The sequence below is a fragment of the Prosopis cineraria genome, unplaced genomic scaffold (assembly GCF_029017545.1).
Source record: "Prosopis cineraria cultivar Desert tree isolate PC_DT_omini unplaced genomic scaffold, ASM2901754v1 PC3, whole genome shotgun sequence".
NCBI classification, from domain to species: Eukaryota; Viridiplantae; Streptophyta; class Magnoliopsida; order Fabales; family Fabaceae; genus Prosopis; species Prosopis cineraria.
This window is the reverse complement of record NW_026555334.1, coordinates 42,006,766-42,030,552: the sequence shown is the minus strand read 5'-3', so window position 1 is coordinate 42,030,552 and position 23,787 is coordinate 42,006,766. Positions and strand designations below refer to the sequence as shown.

The following is a 23,787-nucleotide window of genomic DNA, read 5'->3' as shown; positions in this document are numbered from 1 at the left end:
TTGTTATTTTTACAATAACATTGTTATCAAAATCGTGTGATATGATGCGGTGCATGGCATAAAGGCATAAAAGTGGCAATACATGTGTGTCAAGCCATGGTGCACGCCTCTTTTCTACATTGATTCACTATTTTCAACTTTTCAGCAAATTCCTTGATTCCTTTCTGAGATCTCATGCTTTTGCATATTGATCAAACTTTGATTTTCAATTTCTAAATATTTTTTAGGATGCTTTAAAACTTCACCTCATTTCGGACCTATATCTAGGGCTAAAAACACGACCTAAAAATATTTTTTAGTCCTCTATGTCCACATACCACACTAATCTCACTTAACTATCCTTAATTAATCTAATTAACAAGAGGTTTAATTTTCAAGATGTTACAAGATACATGATTAATAATGTAACAACTTTAAAATTAACCTCATGTTTAATTAGGCTAATCAAAGGTGATTAAGAGAATTAATATAGCGTGCGATTATAGAGAATTAATGAATGTTTTAAGTTGTGGTTTTGACCCTAAGATTAGGTTTGGAGTAGAGTTGGGACCCTAAAACCTTAAGAAGAGTGAAAAATAAGGAAAAGTACCTTTGTGCCATATGCCACGATGCACGAGTCATAAAAATGCGAAGGCCACCTTTCTGCATCAATTGCCGTGGTGCGTGTGACATGCACCACAATGCATGGCCACAAAGTATGATGAAGAACGTGTGTTTCAATTAAAAAAAATAAAGAGAGAGAGAGGAGAGTTGAATAAGGGATGAGGGAGTATGAGTTTAGCTATGTTGGGGCTTATATGCTTAGAGGATTAGAGATATTTTAGAGCTATCTAACATCTTGGGTGAGTTTATATAGCTTTAACTTTCTTTCGCCTTTTATTTTCTCAAGATTTTGAGTTAGGGTTTGCTTAAGTAAGATGATTTTCGGTTTATATAGGCTATGGGTCTAAACCCATTGATTTAAATAAAGTCATGAGAGTTGTTTAGGTTATTTAAATCTAATATTTATGACTTCACACGTGTTTGGTGAAAGGATGTTATTTATAACTGAAAATAGCTATAAATAAAGTTGTTAAAGGAGTTAAGTGGCCATTAATGATGGTTTAAGTGTTCACTGTAACTAATGTGAGTTAAAAGGGAACTAATGAACTTAATGAGTATGTTTAAACGTTAGAGATTGGAGTTTTAAATGTTGAAATCTATGTTGAAAGACTGCCATTCAGAGCTCAATGTCTTGCTTCTACATTTTATTATCCAACTTGTCATACAAGGGACTTAAATCTAACTAGTTTTTTACTTGTTCAACAAAGAAGCTAATTAAGGGTACGATACCTTATAGTTTAAGATTTGGGAGAAACCATGATCTACGCATAGTAGCCTTAGCCTGACAACTCCTTATAGTTGAAATGCTTAAGTAGTCTAAACACATGGATGAATCCCGTTGAGTGAAATAGCAAATGGTTTCATATTGAAGGTATTAGGAGGGTATAAAGATGTCATTAGTAGAGGACATTGTTTGTTAGCTGAAATACAGGTTTGTATGATTGGATTCAAAATGGCTTATGACGTGGGGTTTCAAGAAATTTGATGGAAACTAACTCTATGAAAATTTTGGATCTCCTGTGCTTTGAACTAAGGCCTAAGCAGCATGACCATGGTCATATTAAGGAGGCTTGACATCTTCTTAGAAGAGAGTGAGAGGTATAGATGCAGCATGTAAGGTGCGACCATAATAGGGCAGCTAATTTGCTAGTTAGGCAAAAACTAGATGCTATGCCTAAAATTCATTTAATTATTTATCCTTTGACTTTATTAATCTGTTGAGTTGGATTAGCCTAACTATGCTCGTATGGGGATAACTTAGGTAGCTTTGTTGTGCCTTTTGGTAAAAAAATGTAAAAAAATAAAATTGATAAAACTTAAATTTAAAAGAATAAATCAATAATTGATGAAAAATTAAGAAATTGAAAGTTTTATTATACTTAATTTTTATAAACAAGTCAACTTTATCAAAAAAAGTTGAACATTAAATTTCTAGGCTTCTAGCTACTCCTTAAAGAAAGAGCAACCCCTGCAATGAAGCTAGCTATAGTTTTTTTGGATGAATTAAGAGCATTCTTAATTGTCAAGAGATATTAATATTTCTTTGGATATTTAAAGCATATGATGGGTTCATTTTGGCTCTATTTACTTTGTAATGGACGTTTATCTTTCAACTTCTTACTTATATAATTTCAAATGAGTATAAATAAAATACTCCATCTGTATTAAATTATAAGGTATTTTTAAAAAAGTTTCTCCATCCCAAAATATAAGTCATTTTGAGAAGATTAAAGTTTTATTAAATAGATCAATTTTAATATTACCCATTTCTTTTTTTATAATTAATTTTCATCACTTTTCTTTTTAATATATTAAATTATGAGTATTTTAAAAAGTTTATATTTTTATTTTGAGAAGATAAAATTATTAAGTGTATTTAACAAAATTTATTAATATATAAAATTTTATTTAAAAATGTTTTATAATTGAAGGCGGAAGGAGTATTTTAAAGGGAAAATGACAATTAGGTCCTAAAGGACTAATTTTATTCAAGGTAAGTCCCAAGACATTCTGAAAGGTAAGTTAAGTCCCTAGGTCCTTGAGTAGCATTTTAATATAATGAAAAATGATCAAAATACCCTTATTTGGCTGATGAAAATTTAATGTTTTTCCTTTTCTACTCTTCCCTACCCTGTTCGTCATCCCTTCCTTCCCTGCCCTGTTTGTTGTCTCTTCCTTCCCTACCCTGTTCATCGTCTCTTCCCTGTCTCCTTGCAAGCGAGTAAAGCTCTCTGTCGTCTCTTCCCTAAGCTGTTCAATAAAGCTGTCTGTCATCTCTATTATAGTCCTGTTTGACGTCTCTTCTCTGCTCTAAGTGATCAGTTGCTTAAGTCATCAATCTGTAATCCGTTTTGGTCATTAATCTTTGATGGGTGTGATGTATTTGCCTAGCTGAAGAGTCTGATCCTCATCGACATTCACCATTTCGATTATGTAAAAATTGCTTCTTCTTCAATTTTTTTCCCTGAGTGTCTTAACTGAAGGGGGACTATGTAGTTTGTACAAGTGATGACATGCTCAAATGGATTTTAAGTTTGAAGTTATACATTGTACCCAATTAATCAAGTTTGCAACTTTGTAACTCTGTAATTTGTTTTCACAATTTTATTCCCAACTTCTAATATTAAAACATATTTATAATGTTCAAGTTATACATTATACCTAATCAATTAAGTTGTCAAGCAACTTAGATACCCAAATTTACAATTAGCTCGAGACAAATTTGCCACTGATTGTTAAAATTTTGGATGGAAGAACCATTGAATTTTTAAAAAAGTTATTATTCTAGGACAACGCTCCAGTAATTTGTAATTCAAACACCAGATTTTGCAACTGTCTTATGAATAATTTGCAACTTCTTTTCAAAATTTTGGGTGGAAGAACTATTGAATTCTTAAAGTTATTATAGGATAATGCTCCAGTAATTTGTAATTGAGACACCAGATTTTACAACTTTCTTACAAATAATTTGCACCTCCTTCTTAAAATTTTAGGTGGAAGAACTATTGAATTCTTGAACTTGCAAAGCTTCCAAATTATTTTAGGACATGGCTCCAATAATTTGTAACTGACATACCGGATTTTGCAACTTCATTACAAATAAATTGCAACTCCTTCTCAAATTTTTAGGTAGAATAACTTTTAAATTCTCGAACTTACAAAGCTATCAAATTATTTTAGGATAACGCTCCAATAATTTGCAACTAACATACCAAATTTTGCAACTTTACTACGAATAATTTGCACTTCCTTCTCAAAATTTTGAGTGAAATAACTTTAAATTCTTAAACTTGCAAAGCTATCAAATTATTTTAGGACATGACTCTAGTAATTTGCAACTAACATATTAAATTTTGTAACTTCCTTACGAATAATTTGCAACTCATTCTCAAAAGTTTGGGTGGAATAACTTTTGAATTCTTGAACTTACAAAGCTATCAAATTATTTTAGGATATAACTCCAGTAATTTGCAACTAACATACTAAATATTGCAACTTCTTTACGAATAATTTGCAACTCATTCTCAAAATTTTGGGTGGAATAACTTTTGAATTCTTAAACTTGCAAAACTACCAAATTATTTTAGGATATGGCTCCAGTAATTTGCAATTGACATACTAAATTTTGCAACTACCTTATAAATAATTTGCAACCTCTGTTTGAAATTTTAAGACAATACACTTTTAATGATTACAGAAGATATGAACTATACATATAAGTTGCATGTATTAATTCATCTAATGCATCTGCACATATCAGTTGTCCACATACACAAAAGCATGAACTTGGATTTATATAAGAGGGGTTTCTATGTACCAAAAAAATCCCTCAATACTACCAATATATATGTATAAAAACCTATATATGTTAACCAAATCTAACTTGATCTAAAACTACCCATATATATATATATATATATCACCTAAATCCAAGTTCATGTGATAACCCATTTACAATAACATCAACTTGGATTTAGATTTCTATACCTCTTTCGTATACGACCTGCTTCATGATAATGAGAACAACGATAAACCTTCTTCTACTGATATTGAGACTCAATCCTCATATGACAAGGTCTTCCAGCTAATTGAGATGTTCTAGGAGGCAGCAAAAAGGTTTGGCTTATAAGCTTAGATACTGTCAATGCATTTGGCTTTGACATCTTATGGGTCTCAACATGATGCATGGTGCTATTGTATATTTTCTCCTATGAACTACGAAGATAACATGCATAGTACAATACTATATTTGTAGATTTATTGTCTACAATCATCAGCACTCACAAAAATCTGCCCAGGTCCTACTAGCAAATCCTTCCACTTTGTTGCATTTAGCTCAGGCATTGGTGCTGGAATACTTTGTATTGCACATGGTAGAACTTCAAGATCTTGTGTGACATGTGAATTCTTAGCTGAACATCCTGCTCTGCATTTTCATTCAAATCATGTTTACTACTACCATCCATATTCACATTAGCATAATATTAATTATGCAATTATTAAAAAAAATTACCCATCAATTGAATCTCTTGTTGCCTTTGTACTTTGCTGTGTCTTCCCAATGATGTACACATGAGCAAAATTATCATTTAATTTCATTAATTGATTTATCCCTTCATCATCTTTAAGGTCTAAAAGAGCATTGCAATCAAATTTCACTGTGTACTTCAACTCTATTTTATCTAAGTCACAGTTCAAGCATGATGAAATCAATTTAACAAGTCATTCAAGAGATATTCCTTCTCTAATCATTTTTCCATTACAACTCCCTCCATCATAATGCATTGTCCCATGCATATCTTTTACAATATCTCCACCAAAATGAAAATAACAAAATTTTTTTAAACAACTATTTTCCATCGTACCCAATAATATCAACCTACAAGAAACAAAATAAAATATAATAATATATCGCTTAGAAACAAGTTGCTTTTGACATAAGTAATTTTCGCATCAGTTAAACAGTGACAACGTTTCATCTTAAAATATGGACACTTGATAGTATTTCTTACACTTTTAGTTGCAAAATGTTGAATTTTCATGCCAAATATTTAGAAACACGAAATAAAAAAAGATCTTTCATGTTCAGTTGCAGAAAACCGTTCCATCTTTTTCCTTACGAAAGCCATTTTAGAAGAAATTAGATCTTCATGGAGTAAACCTTTTTGTTCAGATGCAAGGATTTGTAAAAAAACAAAAAATACCTACCTACACGCATCAGCACAACTCCTTAAGCTTCCTTGAGTCAATAATTAAGGCAACTCACCTCTTCCAAGCATAACTATTTCAAGAATAGATGTTCTTTAACATACAGCTCTACCACTTACATGAAGTTCTCATTAATGGCGGGAAAGAGACAAATTGGGAGGAAAATATTGAAGCTGATGAGTGTACATGTTATATTTACTCATAAGGGCATTTTCGTCATTTCTTTCATAATTCTGATTGGGAAAAAACAGTATGGAACTTGATTGGCCTTTTAAAATTAATTGGGATTTAATTAATATAAAATTAATTTTTTGAGACTTGATTCTCATTTTCCCTATTTTAAACATTAATATTATCTTTGATAAAAAAAATCTAATATTATCTTTCCATACAAATTTTTAATATAAGGTCATCCTAGATAAAAAAAAAAATGAAGTCATTTAAAAAATATTAAAATTTTTGACAGACCTCATCCTGGCTTTTCAATTACCCTCCCAGAAGGGTTGCGTTCTGCGTTGGTCTTATCCTACTGACACGTAGGCCAACGAGTCCCTCCAATTTAGTGGACGAGAGACACGCCCACGTAGTGATCACCAAACTTAGGTGGGAACCACTGCTTTTCAAAGCTTCCCCGATCATTTCCCAATGCTCCAAAAAATCGGCCACCATGAACGGTCCGTGTCCTATTCTCTACATCAAGGTCTATCCCTAGTCCCTACGAGGCTACAACATCATTCTCGCGCTCTCATGCGCTTCCATATGTTTAATTCGGGTGCATTGCGGGTGTTTATGGTGCAGGCGACCACACCGTAGTGGTCCTCCTCGTAGGGACGGAACATCGCGTGACTGGAAATCGGCGTAGTGGAAGTAATCTTTGGAAAGCGGCCTTGGCGATTTCCCGGCCTCATGTTGGGCACCGCACATATACGCAAAACCACACATTTAGGCAGACCAGCCCGCCACATTCGAGTTCTTCTCATTCTCTCTCCTCTACTTTCTCTCTCTAACTTTTGAGTCCATGTGCTTCTGCTCTGAGCATGAACTCCACCACTTCGAATTCTCAATCAATGGCGACCTCGACGCCCACTGACGGGTCTGGCAAGAAGGTGAGAAAGCCTTATACTATAACCAAGTCGAGGGAAAGCTGGACCGAGGAAGAGCATGACAAGTTTCTTGAAGCTCTTCAACTGTGAGTCTCAAATGCTTCTTCCCTGTTAATTTTCACTCAACGATGTCTCCACTTTCTGTTTTTCTTTTGAGCGTTAATCTGATCTAGCTTCTCTACTTCCCGCGCCAAATTGAGTATTTCTAGATTGTTTTAGATCAAGCTGAGAATGCGTTTCTGGTTCTTTATCTTCCTTCTTGATCCTTAATATTGCCGCCGCAAGTCTCCCAGTCTTTGATTGCCTCCACAATTCAATTAGCCTTTTTAGTCATTCTTTGAGTCGGTAACCATTTCGAATTCCTCTCGACCTCTTGGAGAATCCATTGGGGCAAAGGCGTGTAGGTTGAACATTTCTGGACTGGAATGGGTGGACGGGGAGCTTGTTTGAGAAAGTTTTCACATTAAAATAAGAAAATGAGAAAATTTAAATGAGAGAACTTTACCAATTACCATTACTGTGCTAGCTTTTTGTCAGGCATTTTTTTTTTTAAAAAAAACGCGTCAATGTTCATATTCTATCATGATTCGACGGATAACTCGCCATTTTTCACTGCATTTATATCAGGGTAGTTTATTTGAGTTTTCAAGAGTACTGCAATTATTTATCAAATAAACTCTGCAATTAAATTTCTGACGTATAGTTGGATTATTCAGATTTGACAGAGATTGGAAGAAAATTGAAGATTTTGTTGGTTCAAAAACAGTTATTCAGGTTAGAAGACAGTATTTCGTCTCTGATTCTTAATTATTATGTTTCATTCAGGCCTTATTTGTTGCTAGTTTCTTTTTTCTCTCCCAAGATTCGAAGCCATGCCCAGAAATACTTCTTAAAAGTTCAGAAGAACGGGACAATTGCACACGTGCCTCCTCCTCGACCTAAGCGCAAAGCTGCTCATCCGTACCCACAAAAGGCACCAAAGAATGGTATTCTCCTATGTCGATTGTAACATTCTCCTGTTCCAAAATGCATAATGTTTTTCACACCCCTGACATCATCTCTGGGTTGGCAGTTTTGGTTCCATTGCCGGCATCCATGGCTTTCGTTTCTTCAACAAATACTATTGCACCTGGGTATACCACATGGGACGAAACTTCAGTGCCGATTAATGCTGGATCAAACAGATACATACCCTGTCAGGAAGAAATCACCACCCTTCATGGGAATGAAGGCATGCTTACGTATTTCTTTTGTTTTTAATTTGACATAGACAGTATGGACTGGCTGAATTAAAGGGAACTTTCCACCACTTATTATGCATATGACGTTACTGATTCAGCTGATATTGGATCAAAGGGGATATCAAGGATTAGCAACAGCAGTCTCAGCGGTGTTGAAACCTCTACTAGAATGCTACAAGGTTCTGAGATGCCAAAGCAAGGGAAACAAGGTCCAGTGCTTCATGGTAATCTCCTTCTATATATAATTTTTTATTTTTTTACATTCTTTTCCTCATTGATTATTATTAGCTGGTTATAATTGGTCCGTTGACCATATGCCACAGGCTTACCAGACTTTGCTGAGGTTTATAGCTTTATTGGAAGTGTATTTGATCCAGATACAAAAGGACATGTCCAGAAGCTGAAGGAAATGGATCCTATAAATTTTGAAACTGTGAGTTCATTTATATCTATTAGAATTTCCTAGATGCAACCCCTCTGATACGTGTGTATCATCCTCTCTTATTGCTAGAAGCAATTAAAGGTTAAAAATAAGCTGAAAAATCTGATTCTGAGTGTTATATATATTCCCACGCTTGATTTAACTTTAGATTCCTGGATATGAACCTTGTTTCCTGTCATAGTTACGTAGTGGAACCATAATGCATCTTGACATATTTTTTCTTTTTTGAATTGCAATTTACATTTCGCTTGACATTGCTTAAACTAGAACAAGTTCTCGAAGTCATCAAGTATTGATCTTCTTCTTCTTGTTTTTTTTAAAATAGAGTATTTGTGGGTTGATACAATGATACTATTTCCCACTTTACATTCAAGGCTTAAATAATGCATTGGTCGTATTTTCATGGCATCTATTAGTCACAAGATAATGGAACATCTCGCTTAAAATATACTTTCTACAGTTTAGGCATGATAATCTTTTACAGATCTAGTCAATATCGGGAATGATTGTGGGACATGAGGCTGATCTCACCCACCCTTTTAAACTTGATATATATTGTCCCCAGACCGCAACAAAAAAGAATGAACAGCAGGGCAAAAAGAAAGCAATACTTAGGGCGTGTTTGGGATATCAGAATTGAATGGAATAATCATTAACAAAATGGAGGGGAGTGACAATTCATGTTTCATGCTTCATTCAACTGTTTGTGAGTTTTATGGGGTGAAAGGATGGTCGTAATTGACCATCATTTGAGAGTTCTTATAGAAATATTATAGAATATAATGGATTATAATTTCTTTTCAATATTGTCGTTATGAGATAATTTAAATGGAAGAGTGTGAAATAAATTCTTATTTCATGACTTTTTCATGGCTCGTAATAGCTTAGTAGGAACATATAACCCAAAAAAAAAATTATAATAATACACTGTACATAAAAATTTATTCATAACCTCTTTTATGCATGTACTGGACCTTTTATTTTTAAATTAAAATTTTTAAAGATAATCAATAATCATTTAAAAATTATGTTACTGGACAAAAGTATTATTGGAATTTTATTGGCCGCCGCCGCCACAAACAGAATACAACCAAAACAAAAAATATCTGGAGATATACTTGGGTTTTGTATTAATACAACAGAATTACCAGTAGGTGCCTTTTTCTCTGCTTCTTTTACTCCTTTCTGTTTACTGCTATTGGTTTTGGGGAAGAAATATTTAGATTTAGGCTGAGTTCTGTCACAATTCTTTTAGAATGACATTATATATGCATGTGTGGCCCTTGCCAATGGCATTCTTCGTTAAATAACTAATTTTTTGACACTTTTCTTAACTGGTGGTGGTTAATAGCAAGGCATAGACTTTAGTCTTGAACGTGAGTTGATAATCTTGGCTTTTGATAGACCAGTTGAGAAAGAACGCTGGGATCAAAGGACACATGAACTTTTGTGGGAGAACTAGCCATGCATGAAAATCTGTCAGTTTTCATCGACAGGATTTCAAATAAGAATCAGTTGATTATGATTTTTGTGATGTAACTAAACCATTATAGGCATGAATTCTTCAAACCAATGTAGAAACTCAGTCCAGTTAGTGCAAACAAACTCATAAATATTTTCAAAATTAAATAACATAGAAGGTGTAAATCAGTGTTTGAGTCTTGTAGAAACCCTTATGTTATGAAATATGAATATAGCCAAAAGGCTTCTGAATCCTGGTATCATCATATTTTGAATCTCGGCAGGCGCATCTTGTAAGCTAAACGGACTTTCATAAACTCATGAATGTCAGTTATGAGTGAAACTTGGACAAGCAAGTTAATTCTGAATTTCTTGAAGGAGAGGGAGTTTGTCAGAACAATTTTTTGTATGTGGTTTTTTGCGGGTGATATCCACGGATGAGGATTATTTTTCATATGATTGGGGTGAGGGGTATTCTTATAGTTATAATATATATATATATATATAATTTTTGGTTATTCTATCTTTGATTCCCACTTTGGGAGACAGGAAAAATTGGATTCATGATAGCTAATGATTTTTTGAAAGGCCATTCCTTGCCATTTTAATTCCTTCTCAAAATTTCTTCAGAACAATGGCTAAAGTTTTTTTGCATTCTACTCGATCCAAAATAAAATTCCCAAACACATAGTTATTTTATAACTTGCTTTGATTTTTCATTTCTGAGCTGACTGTGGATTGACAAGTGTATAATTTTATTTGGTTGTCTTCTGTAGGTTTTGTTGCTGATGAGAAACCTCACTGTCAACTTGTCTAGCCCTGACTTTGAGCCTTTTGTAAGCTTCAATATCAATTTTAAATATTGTAATCATTTTCTTTTACAAATCATTTTATCTTTTAATTAGATAGTGCAATAGTGCAAATCATTTTCAGTGGATATCCTTTGCCGTGAGTGATTTAAGATGAAAAGCTTATCCTCTGCTTTGCCTTTGGTAGGTTATGCAGCGACTGAGTCAAACCAGTTTTATTTTTGGGATGCCGGGAAGAGTCATATATGGAAAAAGAAAACATTTTTATTGTTGTCCATGGTTGATCTTGGTTTATGACTAAACATAGATGAACATTTTATACGATTTATTTGTGAATTTGAGCTGAACTTGTTCATTTTATTGGCTTGTTTAGAAGGTGGTTTTGTCATCATATGTTGCCAGTACGAAGACAGCAGAAGTTACCGCAGGAATTGCTGCTAAAAAGGAAACAACAAACGATCTATCATGTCAACCTGCTTAACAACTGGAAATTAGCTGAATGGTATGCAATTTTCATGATCGCATGTTCTGTAGTTTTGTTTTATTTACCTATTTATGCCTGTAACGTCTGCTTCTACAGTTAGGAGGGTCCAATTTGCATGGAAAGATGCCATTTTGCTCAGCCTCCAGCAAGGCAGGGAAGTGTCTTGGCCTCGCTGTGAACTGAAACCTGTAAATGTGACAATATGCCTTTGTAACCCCAGCCCATGAGAATACGTAAAGGAATGCTGAAAGAGCAGAAATGTTATCCAGCTGATTCTAAGGTCCATAGGATCGTAGTATTGCATGTGGTTCTTGTAGCTGTACTAGAGATGTTGCCCCTTCCAACTCACCCTTAGGTCAGTGTTATAAAATATTTTTGATGTTCTAGTGCATTTTACAATTAAAAATGAACTCGAAAGTCTAGCATACTTGGTTCCGTGGTTCACTCCCTAAACCCTAACCCCACCCCCCCAACAAAAAAAAAAAAAAAAAATCCGGTTGAGTCGCTATTTTAACGCTCATTAGCTTCATTAGTTTGAATGAAGCGAGCATTTTATTATTAAGAGAGCTTTTAATTTTTCCCGGTTGGTTATTCATTTACTTTTGTTGGGGTTGTGTTTGCATTTATTTTTCTTTCTTTTTTTAAAAAATGCAGATTCTTCTCATGTAACAGTCATTTGTATGACCCACTCCCACTGCCTATCTTGAATATCAACAGGAGGGACTAAGGTCATGTTTGGCAGGCGAGATGAAACTTTATAAGGGAGATTAACTGTCTCATGATAGCTTGAGACCGTGCTTTCCTAAAAGTAAAAAAGGGGTGGAAATGGTGGAAGCTCTTCGGAAAGAATGATTTCTTGACAACGTTTCAATTATTCCAGTTACCCTAATAACAATATGTTAAAATTATATCTTGCTTACGAATTAAAAAAGCAGACATAATATTTAAAAATAATGATATAATATTAAAATAATTATAATTATAATATTGCAGATAATGTACACTAAAATGTTTCAAACGCTATTTTTAAAAATATATCGAGTTTAAGAGTTAAAAGGTTATCATAATAAAAAATTTAATTGGGGGTAATATAAATCTTTTTAGCATGCTTGCTCTGCCACATGGCATTGATTGTTCGTATTCTATTTTGAGCTAAAAAATTATTATTCATACTCTCTCTGTCCCTTAAAAAGAAAAAAGTGCAACGAAACGTCTCCTAATTAGGATTGGATGTCTCAGAGACCTTTTGATATATTTATTTCAAAAACTCGAGATCTCAGATATTCTCTCGCCCAGAAGGCCGGAATACAATAATACCGGTAACTAAGCGAGCGCGTACGTGTAAAGAAATGAAATCCAATCGAAAAATACTTAAATAAATTGAATATATCACGTGATTTATAATGTATTCAATAAAAACATGATATATAAATAATATTAAATATAAATTAATTTTAATATTAATAATAGTTGAAAGAGAAAATATAAGAAATTAAATATATATTTTGTTATAAAAATAAAATTAATTTAAAAAATATCACACAAAATTTTATTTAAATCACTTAAAATATTTTAATTAAATAAATTATAAATAATGAGGTACATTTAATTTATTTAAATATTTTTCAATCTCATCACTAATCCGGAAGAAGGCTCACCTCAACCCAACTGTCTTAATTTTCTTTTTTTTCACCCAACATTTTACAACGGCTTGTACTTGGCCCATTTTGCTGAAAGGGCACAGACCCAAAACTCAGTTGTTAAAATTACCCATTTGCCAAGGTGCTATATATCTGATTGTAAACAATTGGAAACACCGAGTCCGCCCAAAACCCTAGCGTTCCATCTGTTCCTCGACCCTTCCCTCATCCGCGATGGCTGCAGCAGTTCGTCCACTCGTCAGCGTACAAGTTCTTGAGGGCGATATGGCTACCGATGAAGCCCAGACAGTTCCACTTCCTGATGTTATGAAGGCATCGATTCGACCCGATATCGTTACATTCGTCCACTCCAACATTTCCAAGAACAGTCGGCAACCCTATGCTGTTAGCAAGCACGCCGGACACCAGACATCCGCCGAATCATGGGGTACCGGTCGTGCAGTGTCCCGTATCCCCCGTGTCCCGGGTGGTGGTACCCACCGCGCCGGTCAGGGGGCTTTTGGTAACATGTGTCGCGGTGGACGCATGTTCGCTCCTACGAAGATTTGGCGTCGCTGGCACCGTAAGATCAATGTCAATCAGAAGAGATACGCTGTCGTTTCAGCTATTGCTGCTTCCGCAATTCCATCCCTCGTTTTGGCCCGTGGGCACAGAATTGAGTCTGTGCCCGAAATGCCTCTGGTGGTCAGTGATTCTGCTGAAGGTGTTGAGAAAACTAAGGAAGCCATCAAAGTGCTGAAGAAGATTGGTGCTTTTCCCGACGCCGACAAGGCAAAGGACAGCCATGCAATCCGTCCTGGTAAGGGTAAAATGAGAAATCGCCGATACATTTCTCGCAAGGGTCCTCTGATTGTGTATGGAACTGAGGGAGCAAAGGCTGTGAAAGCTTTCAGAAATATTCCTGGAGTTGAGATCGCGAATGTGGAGAGATTGAACCTTCTTAAATTGGCTCCTGGTGGTCATCTTGGGAGGTTTGTTATTTGGACCAAGTCTGCTTTTGAGAAGCTGGATTCGATTTATGGATCGTTCGACAAGCCATCTGAGAAGAAGAAAAGGTACTTTCTTCCTAGAGCTAAGATGGTTAATTCTGATTTGGCGAGGATCATCAACTCCGATGAGATTCAGTCCGTCGTGAGGCCCATCAAGAAAGAAATTAAGCGGGCCCCACTCAAGAAGAACCCGCTTAAGAATCTCAATGCTATGTTGAAACTGAATCCATATGCTAAAACTGCCAAGAGGATGTCACTTCTGGCTGAAGCGCAGCGTGTGCAAGCAAAGAAAGAGAAGCTTGATAAGAAGAGGAAGTCTGTCTCTAAGGTGCGTTTTTCCATAAGAAAGCCATTCTTGTGCAATCATCACTGTCTTATTGTTAAAAAGCATCTTCGGTTTCCATCTCTTGAGTAAATATCGCTAGTTTACTTAGAGGTTCAATTGTTTAGCTTAATCCCCGTTCTGTGAATGATGTAAGAGTTGGTTATATTTCTTATCATCAATTTAAGTCATTTGATGTGACGTGCATAGATTTATTTCACATCCCATTCACTGCTAATACTATGTTTTTAGTGAAAGAATATTGTTTTTATGATCGGAGGCATCTGTAAGTTGTTTCATTTCTTGGATGTTTATTTGTGACTTTGTGTTGCGCTATGATCTAGCAGCCTGTTTTACTTTGTCAATGGAACGTGTTGAGAAATGAAGACAAGACATTAGTATAGGTTCATACAATATGTTTGGAAGAGTCTAAGTTAAGTAATGATGTTCCACGTATTAATTTTGCTGGCGTACCCCCTTTTTTTAGCTTTGATTATATATTGTTGCTAGTTATTTGCATGCTTTAGATTAGAAATTGGTTTAATCGAGTTTCGTCTGCATTGTCAGGAGGCGGCTTCTGCTATAAAGGCTGCTGGAAAAGCATGGTATCAAACGATGGTGTCTGATTCTGGTTACACGGAATTTGAGAACTTCTCTAAGTGGTTGGGTGTTTCCCAGTGAAGTAAATCACAAAGATTTTGTCTTTTGTTTCGATTCTATTGCATCTCGTTTGCATTTTTTTTGACATATCGATCATAGCCCATAGGTGGGAGGAAAGCTAGCTAGACGACGGAGATCATAGATTTTTTGTGCCTTTTATCTCCCACCACAACCTAACTGGCCTTTACTGGTTAGTTGAGAGAGATTTTATAATTAGGATTGCATTTGAATACTTTGTGATCCCAGTTGTCGCCATACCGCATTTGAAGTCAGACCATATGAAATTTTCTCTGTTGAGTGATATCATCACCCATTTTCTTTTTCCCATCAGCAGTATATCATCAAAGTATATATACCACAAGCCAATTTTCTCCTGTTACTTTGATATTTATTTGTCCTCAATTTTGTATTTGCCTAGCAATCTGCACTTTAGAATTATCCTAGTTCAGATGTTGAGAACTGCTGCACTGAAAGTTGGGTAATCACTCATGAAGACATCCTAAGCGTAGGGGAGATTTGTTATTCTGCATTTTTGCACTTTTTCGTTCTCTTTTTGGGTAAAATTGCCTATATGGACTAAATGATAATCATATTCCTCCCTGAGGATCTCTGCATTATAATTCAATTTCTCAATTCAAGCATGTCGTTTAAATCCAATTGAAGTGAGACTAACTGAACTGTTAATCACTGGAATTAAATAAATAGAGTGTTCTGGGGAAAATAAATAAATAAGTGTGTGTTTGGTGCCGAGCTGTACGTGATCTGGAAACAGAAAATGTGAAGTGGGAAATAGTAACTTCAGCGCCAAATTATATATCGTCCAGGCGAACCGAGTTCGGTTTCTACCCAATGAGTGACGTGTCATATGAAGTTTGAATCCTTTTGTAAAATGTACAATGCATTTATCAATGAATGAATCAAAACAACTGTTAACAAACTAAGCAGGCGTGGGTTCTCAACAAGTGGCCAGTGGCCACTGCCATTTATCCTACCACACTGCCAATTACTGGTACTTTTGGATATGCGGTCGTCTTTGAAAATAGCTGTGAACTCTGGAGTAAAATTAAATGGGTTGATCAAATTTATAAACTAATCTCTTAAATTTATAAAAGATTTTGATCAATCCCATATTATCATTTGATCAATTTGTTTTTAAAGTTTCATGCAATTCTAAGGGCCTATTTGGATATTGTCTATAATTAATTTTAGAATTCAAAATCATGATTTTGAAAACATTTATCCAAACACCTTCATTGGAGTGTGTTTGGATTTTAATTGACAAAAAAATTGATTAACATAATATGAGAATATTTGGATAAGGGTTTTTAAAATTGGTTTTAAAAAGTTGAAGATATTTGAATAATTTTTTTAAAATTAATTTTAAATGTGTAAATTACAATAAAGGATATTTATTTTTATAATGTAATATTAATAAAATTAATCTATGTAAAAAAATAAATCACTGTATCAACATGAAATAAATTTAAATATATGTATGCTAAATATGAATTATGATCTTCGTGAAACAGGATGGCACCATAGCATTTAATTATGCTCCAACAAGGATCTCAATGACCTTTAATTATTTTTATACTAAAAAGAAATGCACAGTCGGAATTCTAAAAATAAATTTTTTTTTTGAAAAGGATGGATTCGAAACAGTTCCTAGGAATGAATTTCCTGTACCCCACCCTCAACTGTCAAATCCTCTTTTTGATGGAATAATAGCAAAAATCACTGCCATCTTGCTTTACAAAGCAAAGGGGGCACCGCTGCAAGCATAGGAGACCTTGGAGAAGACGCTTGGTGTGAGGGGTAGGAACAAGAGTCTCAGATTTTTATCCCCCATCAATCACAATGGATTCACCAATGGAGGAAAATTTAGCTTTTTCAAAATGGAGTTTTGGAAAGGAAATGGAGCTTCAGAAATAATTTTGCCAAAGCCAATCTCACATTTGCAATGATATGCTTATTTAAGAAATCGGGCCTGTTACAGAGCCGTCTGAAAAATGCGAAGGCAATGTCTGGTACAATTTGGAGTTTTGCACTGAACACAGGGCAGCTGCAATTTTTTTTTAAATTTTAACAAATAAATAAAGAAAAACTTCTATTAAGACCCATAGACTATAGTTCATAAAAAGGAAAATCTGAGAAATTTTGAAAATTTATTGCAAATTAAGACCATTGAATTGAAATTAAAATGGACAATAAAAAAACATGATTATCCCTGTTGAAAGAGAACAAAATAGCGGGAGGAAGAGACGGAAGCGCGGGAAGGCTCCCTATCATTATTATCATCCCTATTCATCGATTCTATTTGCTCCGTCAACAAACCCAGGATCGTCCTTTCTTCTCGGTCTCTCCGAATTGATTCCATTTGCTTTTATCGGTTGCAGGTATGTGCAAAATCACATGTTATCTGGGACATTGCTACCCGGCCTTTTGAGTAGAGAATTTTACTTGTTAAAAACAAAAAAACTTTCATTGCGAAATATTAAAAAAATAATTATCCAGAAAAAGTGAAGGAAATGATGGGCAGGTTCAATCTAAGGATAATTGCTGATTATAATGAAGTTATTTAGAAGGCTATTTACGTACACATGGCTGGATTTTGGAGCTTAATCTTCGCAAAAGCTATTTTGTTTCTCAACAACTACGTACTCTGCAAACATCAATCTTCATAAAGAGAGCAGAAAAAAGACCCCCTTGTCCACTTATTGCTTCATCTGTTGCGGCTGGAATTCTAGCTACATTAATTGCTGTCACATGTGGCCTGTTTGCGTTCTTTAAAGGAAACATAGGAACTAATACGCGAGGTAGGAATCGTGGATAATTTATATATTGTCTGTCAGGATATGTTGAGGTCTAACATAATTTATGTATGTTTTCCGCTTTTTATAGATGATAAGGGTACTCAAGAGATTGCTGCTTCCGCAGAAGGTGCTTGTCACTTCAGCCGTCGTGAACTTGAAACTGCTACAAAAAAGTTTTCGAGCAATAATCCGGATCAAGGAGAAGAAGAGTTCTTCTTCAATGAGGTAAGTAGATAATAACCTGCATTTAATAAGCCTCTTGGAGTATTTTTCCCACATTGAAGATATCGATCCCTGCATGCTTCGTTTAATGCCATTTTCATATCGTCATCTATGTTGTTTGCTTTATTCTAACAATAAGCCCCTTCAATCTCATTAAAGGGGAAAAATTATTAAAAAGCACATTGTTTTCGAATAAATCATGTAGCTCACTTTTTTATGGGAACAAATACGGGAGCTATGAAATTTATCGTTTACGTTTTAATCAAGTCATTTTTATGTTTAAAAATCAATTTCTTTTTTGCGTTGATCCAGGTAACGCTTCTTTCAAAGATGCATCACAGAAACTTGGTACAGCTTCTTGGTTATCGCCTAGAAGGAGAAGTCAGAATTCTTGTTTAAGGGTTAATGCATAATGGAAGTCTGAGGAAACAACTTGATGATACCGGTAAGCCCACTTGATTTAAACAAAGCGCAACGTCCATATACTCAACTTTGCTAACTTCTTTCAGGCCCATCATCACTTCAAAGTAATCTCAATTGGAGCCAGCGCCTTCAGATTGCAAAAAATGCTGCCAGAGGTTTCGTTAAGAATAATAATTTAGACTGAAAAGTTTGATTGCCATTTCTCTTGTTGAGAGTTTGAGGCTTTTATTTGTATGCTCAGGGATCGAATATATTCACTGTGGCCATGCTGCTGTGGTCGTCCATGGAGACTCGAAAAGAGATAATATTCTTCTTGACGACAGCATGAGAGCAAGGTTTCAGGTTTTGGCCTTCCGAGACTTGGATCTGGCGGCCGAATAGGGGATATGGACCCTGAGTGAGGCCTTTGCATGCCAAGCGAAATCGTAGTCTTCCATTTTTAATAGTCAGTCAGAGTTGATCAATAACCATTGGACGTTTCATATAATTAACACGTCAGAAAAACTTTCGTTAATCAGGTTCCGTAGTCCCCACAAGGATGTTTATAGTTTTGGAGTAATTCTTCTGGAACTGATGTCGGGTTAACAGGCAGGCACTGATGATGGGAGCCAAATGATCGTGGAGTGGGTGATGATTTTGATTTCCCCTAAAATTCTAATAAGTCGATGAAATATTTGTGCTTGAGCCAAGTTTTGAACTTGAATGAATTAATTGTATGACAGGCAGACTCGCACATCGGCACAGGAGATATACAGGCTATTATGGATCCCTCTCTAGGCGAGGATTGCGACGTGAAATCAGTAGAGAGAATAGCAGCGTTAGCGAAGAAATGCGTGAAACCTCAACTGGTTGAGAGGCCGCCAATTTCAACTATTTTGGAGGAGATCCAACGGGCAATCTCTGTAGAGATAAATAAGGGAAAGGGCATTCATTGAGCGGCGTCATTGTAAAGCAGCACAGAGTCTTACTTGCAGGTAAGCACGCTGTTTTCCTTTCTCTTTTCTACTTCTTGCAAATGACAAGTTGACTAAGCACTCTCACGTAGCCGAGAAACCTTCAACGTTAAACAGTGTACTCTTTCGCCCTTATCCTGTCTTGTGTTCATGACGTTTTTTCCTCCATGCATATTAATTACTTGACCGCATCAATATAACCGGTCACATATTAACAGCGTGTAACATGCTGGTGCCATAACCTGATTCCAACCCCCCACCCTCCAAAAAGAAAAACAAAACAAAAACAAAAACAAAAAAAGCAAAAACAAAAAACAAAACAAAACAAAATAAAAACAAAAAAAAAAACTGACTTCCCTTTTTTACGCGACAGTTCTTTCTTCACATACAGTTTTAACCAAGGTGAATATAATTGTGCAGACATTCTCTTAATTTTTTAACTGAAATGGTTTTTACTGATCTAAATATATCAGTATATAGTATGTCTAATGTATAGAGAAATGGATATGAATAAAAAAAATATTTTGCTTTGAAACATTTATAATTTATTATTATTATTTAAAAAAATAAGAATAAAAAGGTGTAAGTTTCGTTCCCATTAATTTTAACACAAAATTATAAATTTTATTATTATTTTAAAAAACGTGAAAATAAAAAACTTAACGATGGCGTAATTGGTACGAATCGGCGCCTGATAGGGCCGAAACCCTAAAGAAACCCGGCATCGCAGATCTCAACACGTGGTCGAATGAAACCGCCAGCACTCAACTGAGAGAGAGGGAGAGTGTTAAAAAGCGAGCAAAGGAGGCAGAAACCCTTGTTTGTCGTCTAAACAAAACGGACGGTGCTGATAGGCCTCGCTCTCGCATCTCAATCGTCTCCGCTCTCCTTTCTTCTCCAGCGTCCGATCGCTCTCCATTCTCTCCGATCCATACCTCTTTAAACTCGCGCCAAATACAAATTCATTCCTTCCTCTCAGGTTTCCATCCTCCTCCTCCTTTCCCTTCATCCCTAACACGTCCTTTCCCTTCCCGAGGTATTCGCTTAGATCCGCATCTAGGGTTTCTCTTCACGCGATTTTACCATGTTTTTCTTTGATTCCCCTGTTGCTTTAGGGTTCCGGCGACGATGGCTGAAGCTCCGGGCAGTCCAGGCGGCGGCAGCCATGAGAGCGGTGAGCATAGCCCTCGCTCTAATGTCCGTGAGCAGGACAGGTTTCTTCCCATCGCCAACATCAGCCGAATTATGAAAAAAGCACTTCCTGCTAATGGAAAAATAGCCAAGGACGCAAAGGAGACTGTGCAGGAATGTGTTTCAGAGTTTATCAGCTTCATCACCAGCGAGTATGTTACTTACTTTATTGTGCGTGTACACACTCTTCTCTACTGTATAGAATGTACTATAAGGCTGTTTCTCTTGGCTTAATTATTTTGAGCTCATCTGATATAGGGCGAGTGATAAGTGTCAGAGAGAGAAGAGGAAGACAATTAATGGCGATGATTTACTTTGGGCGATGGCAACTCTAGGTTTTGAGGATTATATTGATCCCTTGAAGATTTACCTGGCCAGATACAGGGAGGTAATTTATATTTACAGTGTCGTTCATTTTTCTTTAAATGCTGAGAAACACAAAAAAGAAAAGGTTGGTGGATAAAGTCCAGAGTCTTGATCTATTATAAGTAACGGAAGTACTGCACACAATCATCGTGTTATTCTGTTAAGCTTTGCAATTTACTGATGGCATTATTTCATGTTTTTCAACGATTTCCTCGGGGGCTGTTGGGAATGTTGCAGATGGAGGTAAATATTATTAATCTTTATGCTATTTGAGTACTATTTTCACTTTCCATTTTTTTGGACTTCTGTAACTTCTTGTTTATGATGTGTTTTCTAATTATGGCATGTCAGGGTGATACCAAGAGTTCTGCAAAAGGTGGAGATGCATCGGCCAAGAAAGATGTTCAACCTAATCCTAATGCTCAGGTGGAATATATGTAGATGCACTATGCTTTAGATGCTGAACATTTATCTTAGGTTGCAATAGCATCTTATGTTGCCATATTGTGTGTGAAATTGACAGCTTGCCCATCAAGGTTCATTTCCCCAAGGTGTTAATTACGCAAATTCCCAGGTAATCCCTTTCTGCCTGACTCTTCTCTTTTCTATGGCATCATGTTGATAAATGGAGTTGAGAGTGTGTTTTTAAAATGTTTACTTACAATATAATTATATATTTCACCTATATTTCCCTCAAGATAGAAATTTAGTGCTGGGGAATACATTTTTTTAAAATTTTTGGAGAAAGCATTTATAACTATTGGTGATAGATTCACTGAAGGACTTTCTATGATCGATATCCTTTCTTTTCAACAGCTTTTAGTTGAGCTTAGTTAACGAACTTTTACAATATGGTGTTTCCAGTAGCATTTTGATTGGTTTTTAAAAACATATTGATTTTTGATAAGGTTCATCTTCTAATTAATGCCTGATGACATTCTAGTCTCTACAAGTAAGTTGTTAAATTTATTTAGTGGCTAGTTGGAATTCATGCCCCCCCCCCCTGAAGTAGCTGGAGATAAAATTATCACCACAGGTTAATACTTAAGTCCAGTGCGATCTTTTGATCCCCCTGTCTCTCCACTCTCTAGGATTCGTTCAGTAGATTTGTGTTTGGATATTTTTATTGGTTGACTTAATTCTGGTTGAGCATTTAAAGTGCGTCATTGATTCTGTCTTCTCATTTGATTGTACAAACAGTGGAAAATGTTAGCACTGTGCCGGCCCTTGATAGATAGAAGGTGTAATTTGGACAGACTTTAAAGAGAAGTTAGTGTGATTTACTTTTTTTTTTTAAAATCTCTTACTAAAACTTCTAATTGTGCGAATGTTGCTATTGGATTAGTCTATTGCTTGCTTCCTTTTGGAAGTTCTAATTTGGCTCTTCCTCAAATGTATTGTTTGTGAAACGCTATCTTAATTGGGGTTGTGCTTTTTTAATTTCATTTTTTTTTCATGTATAAATTATTTTTTTGGATAAAATAATAAAATCGTTTCATGTTGGTGGCAAGACATGTGATTTACCTCGGTTATGAATTTATGAGACAAGTATTTATTAAATCTAACTTGTATTTTTGCCACAGGCTCAACATATGATGGTTCCTACGCAGGGTCCAGAGTAGTCATTGGTATTTGTTAATCCGTCCCTCCGTTGTCAGTGGAGTTATGGTCCCCAAAAATAAAATCTCCAGTGGAGATTTATTCGGTGCCCTCGGCTTTCTGAATGCATTTAATATTTTGTGAATACTGACATTAGGAGATCGTGGTTCTCGTGTCCAGATAATTTTTATCAAGGTTTGTATATTAGTATTGGAGCAGTTTTACTATTTCTGGGAGCTTTATTGTAAATCCTGGATTGCATGTTTGTTTGATTCCATTAGGAGGAAGGCTTTAGCATTATTCACTCATGATTTTATGTAACTGATTGGAAAAAAATAATTTGCTATATTATTTTCGTATCCATTGGACAAAGCGGGCGTCTGGCTCTTGTTTTTTCTTCTTTATCCCCCCTTTAAGTTAGGGAAAATTTTCAAGTTATTTTTTCTACTCAGTAGGTGGATAGATTAGACGAAAAACCTGATGGGAGATAGACATGCGTTCAATTGTCCCGAACATATTTGCATTGAGATTTGAGAATTGTGGGGCCATAAATGTCTCAATAAAAAAATAAATTCTAGGTTGATTTTCTTTTGATCATAGTTGTAAGAAATAACAATACATTGTTTGTTGTATTTACTTTTTTTTTTTTGGGTCTTCATTAGAAAGGAATTTTATTAATGAGACCAATTATTAAAAGGAATCAGATAATTGTTAAAAGAAAGTATTTTAAGAAAAAAACTTGCATTTATTACATGTTTATTAGTTGACCTAATTTTAAATGTATTTCTTAATTCTTAAAAGTAGTTATTCACCTTTTATTTTCAAAATAAAGGTTGAGAATCATGTGTACATTTTTTGTGTGACAAATTTGTGTTTAAAGTTTTAATTAATTAATTAGTAATTGATTGATCTTGGTCTTTGCATTTTTTTTGAAAAAATGTAGTGAAGTCTATAGTCTTTATTATTTAAACTCTTGTTAATATAATTAATCTAGTTATTTTTTAGTTTTATTTAAGGGTTAAAGTGTATTTTTTGTTTTTGAAATATTTTTTTAAAGAGTATTCAACACCTTGTTTTAACATAACATTTTTATTCTTTTTATTAAATTTTTTTAATTAAAAAAACAAAAACACTTCATTTTAGTAACTTTAGATAAAATCATTTTAATAAAATGTTAAAATGTTGGGTGTTAGTACAAAAATTTTTCAGAGGTAACTTTTACTCTTTATTTAATTTT

At 35.0% G+C, this 23,787-nt stretch overlaps 4 protein-coding genes across 9 annotated transcripts; all 4 read left to right on the top strand.

The window, feature by feature from the left end:
* Positions 1-6,585: 6,585 nt before the first annotated feature.
* Positions 6,586-11,761, top strand: LOC129305289 (protein REVEILLE 8). Of its 4 annotated transcripts, XM_054945313.1 has the most exons (10): positions 6,590-7,000; positions 7,631-7,688; positions 7,777-7,900; positions 7,987-8,145; positions 8,254-8,379; positions 8,479-8,588; positions 10,835-10,894; positions 11,055-11,156; positions 11,241-11,369; positions 11,448-11,761. In XM_054945313.1, exons 1-9 carry the CDS (start codon positions 6,849-6,851, stop codon positions 11,346-11,348), a joined length of 999 nt encoding a protein of 332 aa, XP_054801288.1. In that variant the 5' UTR covers positions 6,590-6,848; the 3' UTR covers positions 11,349-11,369; positions 11,448-11,761. The 4 variants fall into 4 exon arrangements, with proteins under 4 accessions (XP_054801289.1, XP_054801288.1, XP_054801291.1 ...); XM_054945314.1 differs by lacking the exon at positions 7,631-7,688 and having other exon boundaries at positions 6,586-7,000; positions 7,740-7,900; XM_054945316.1 differs by lacking the exon at positions 11,448-11,761 and having other exon boundaries at positions 11,055-11,146; positions 11,241-11,372.
* A 1,227-nt stretch (positions 11,762-12,988) lies between these two features.
* Positions 12,989-15,616, top strand: LOC129305288 (60S ribosomal protein L4). Its single transcript, XM_054945312.1, has 2 exons — positions 12,989-14,329; positions 14,891-15,616. The coding sequence occupies exons 1-2, from the start codon at positions 13,226-13,228 to the stop codon at positions 15,002-15,004; spliced, it is 1,218 nt and encodes a 405-aa protein (XP_054801287.1). The 5' UTR covers positions 12,989-13,225; the 3' UTR covers positions 15,005-15,616.
* A 2,807-nt stretch (positions 15,617-18,423) lies between these two features.
* On the top strand, positions 18,424-19,376 carry LOC129305624 (serine/threonine-protein kinase-like protein CR4). Its single transcript, XM_054945608.1, has 5 exons — positions 18,424-18,463; positions 18,528-18,596; positions 18,683-18,783; positions 19,030-19,068; positions 19,164-19,376. Exons 1-5 carry the CDS (start codon positions 18,424-18,426, stop codon positions 19,374-19,376), a joined length of 462 nt encoding a protein of 153 aa, XP_054801583.1.
* Positions 19,377-20,183: 807 nt separating this feature from the next.
* Positions 20,184-22,922, top strand: LOC129306391 (nuclear transcription factor Y subunit B-10-like). 3 transcript variants are annotated; one of them, XM_054946982.1, is made up of 7 exons: positions 20,184-20,373; positions 20,510-20,737; positions 20,844-20,973; positions 21,189-21,194; positions 21,303-21,377; positions 21,475-21,525; positions 22,535-22,922. In XM_054946982.1, the coding sequence occupies exons 2-7, from the start codon at positions 20,523-20,525 to the stop codon at positions 22,571-22,573; spliced, it is 516 nt and encodes a 171-aa protein (XP_054802957.1). In that variant the 5' UTR covers positions 20,184-20,373; positions 20,510-20,522; the 3' UTR covers positions 22,574-22,922. The 3 variants fall into 3 exon arrangements, 1 of the variants encoding a protein (XP_054802957.1); XR_008592206.1 differs by adding an exon at positions 22,152-22,220 and having other exon boundaries at positions 20,206-20,373; positions 20,844-21,194; XR_008592205.1 differs by having other exon boundaries at positions 20,195-20,430; positions 20,844-21,194.
* The last annotated feature ends 865 nt before the right edge of the window (positions 22,923-23,787 follow it).

Bases quoted from the DNA above. Each gene is read 5' to 3' on its own strand.
- LOC129305624 (XM_054945608.1), top strand. From the start codon at position 18,424: ATGCATAATGGAAGTCTGAGGAAACAACTTGATGATACCG. The intron at 18,597-18,682 runs GTTTCGTTAAGA...TTGTATGCTCAG, and splicing joins TGCAAAAAATGCTGCCAGAG to GGATCGAATATATTCACTGT. The intron at 19,069-19,163 runs GTGATGATTTTG...ATTGTATGACAG, and splicing joins GCCAAATGATCGTGGAGTGG to GCAGACTCGCACATCGGCAC.
- LOC129306391 (XM_054946982.1), top strand. From the start codon at position 20,523: ATGGCTGAAGCTCCGGGCAGTCCAGGCGGCGGCAGCCATGAGAGCGGT. The intron at 20,738-20,843 runs GTATGTTACTTA...CATCTGATATAG, and splicing joins ATCAGCTTCATCACCAGCGA to GGCGAGTGATAAGTGTCAGA. The intron at 21,378-21,474 runs GTGGAATATATG...TGAAATTGACAG, and splicing joins AACCTAATCCTAATGCTCAG to CTTGCCCATCAAGGTTCATT.
- LOC129305288 (XM_054945312.1), top strand. From the start codon at position 13,226: ATGGCTGCAGCAGTTCGTCCACTCGTCAGCGTACAAGTTCTTGAGGGC. The intron at 14,330-14,890 runs GTGCGTTTTTCC...CTGCATTGTCAG, and splicing joins AGAGGAAGTCTGTCTCTAAG to GAGGCGGCTTCTGCTATAAA.
- LOC129305289 (XM_054945313.1), top strand. From the start codon at position 6,849: ATGAACTCCACCACTTCGAATTCTCAATCAATGGCGACCTCGACGCCC. The intron at 7,001-7,630 runs GTGAGTCTCAAA...TGGATTATTCAG, and splicing joins TTTCTTGAAGCTCTTCAACT to ATTTGACAGAGATTGGAAGA. The intron at 8,146-8,253 runs GCATGCTTACGT...TTACTGATTCAG, and splicing joins CACCCTTCATGGGAATGAAG to CTGATATTGGATCAAAGGGG.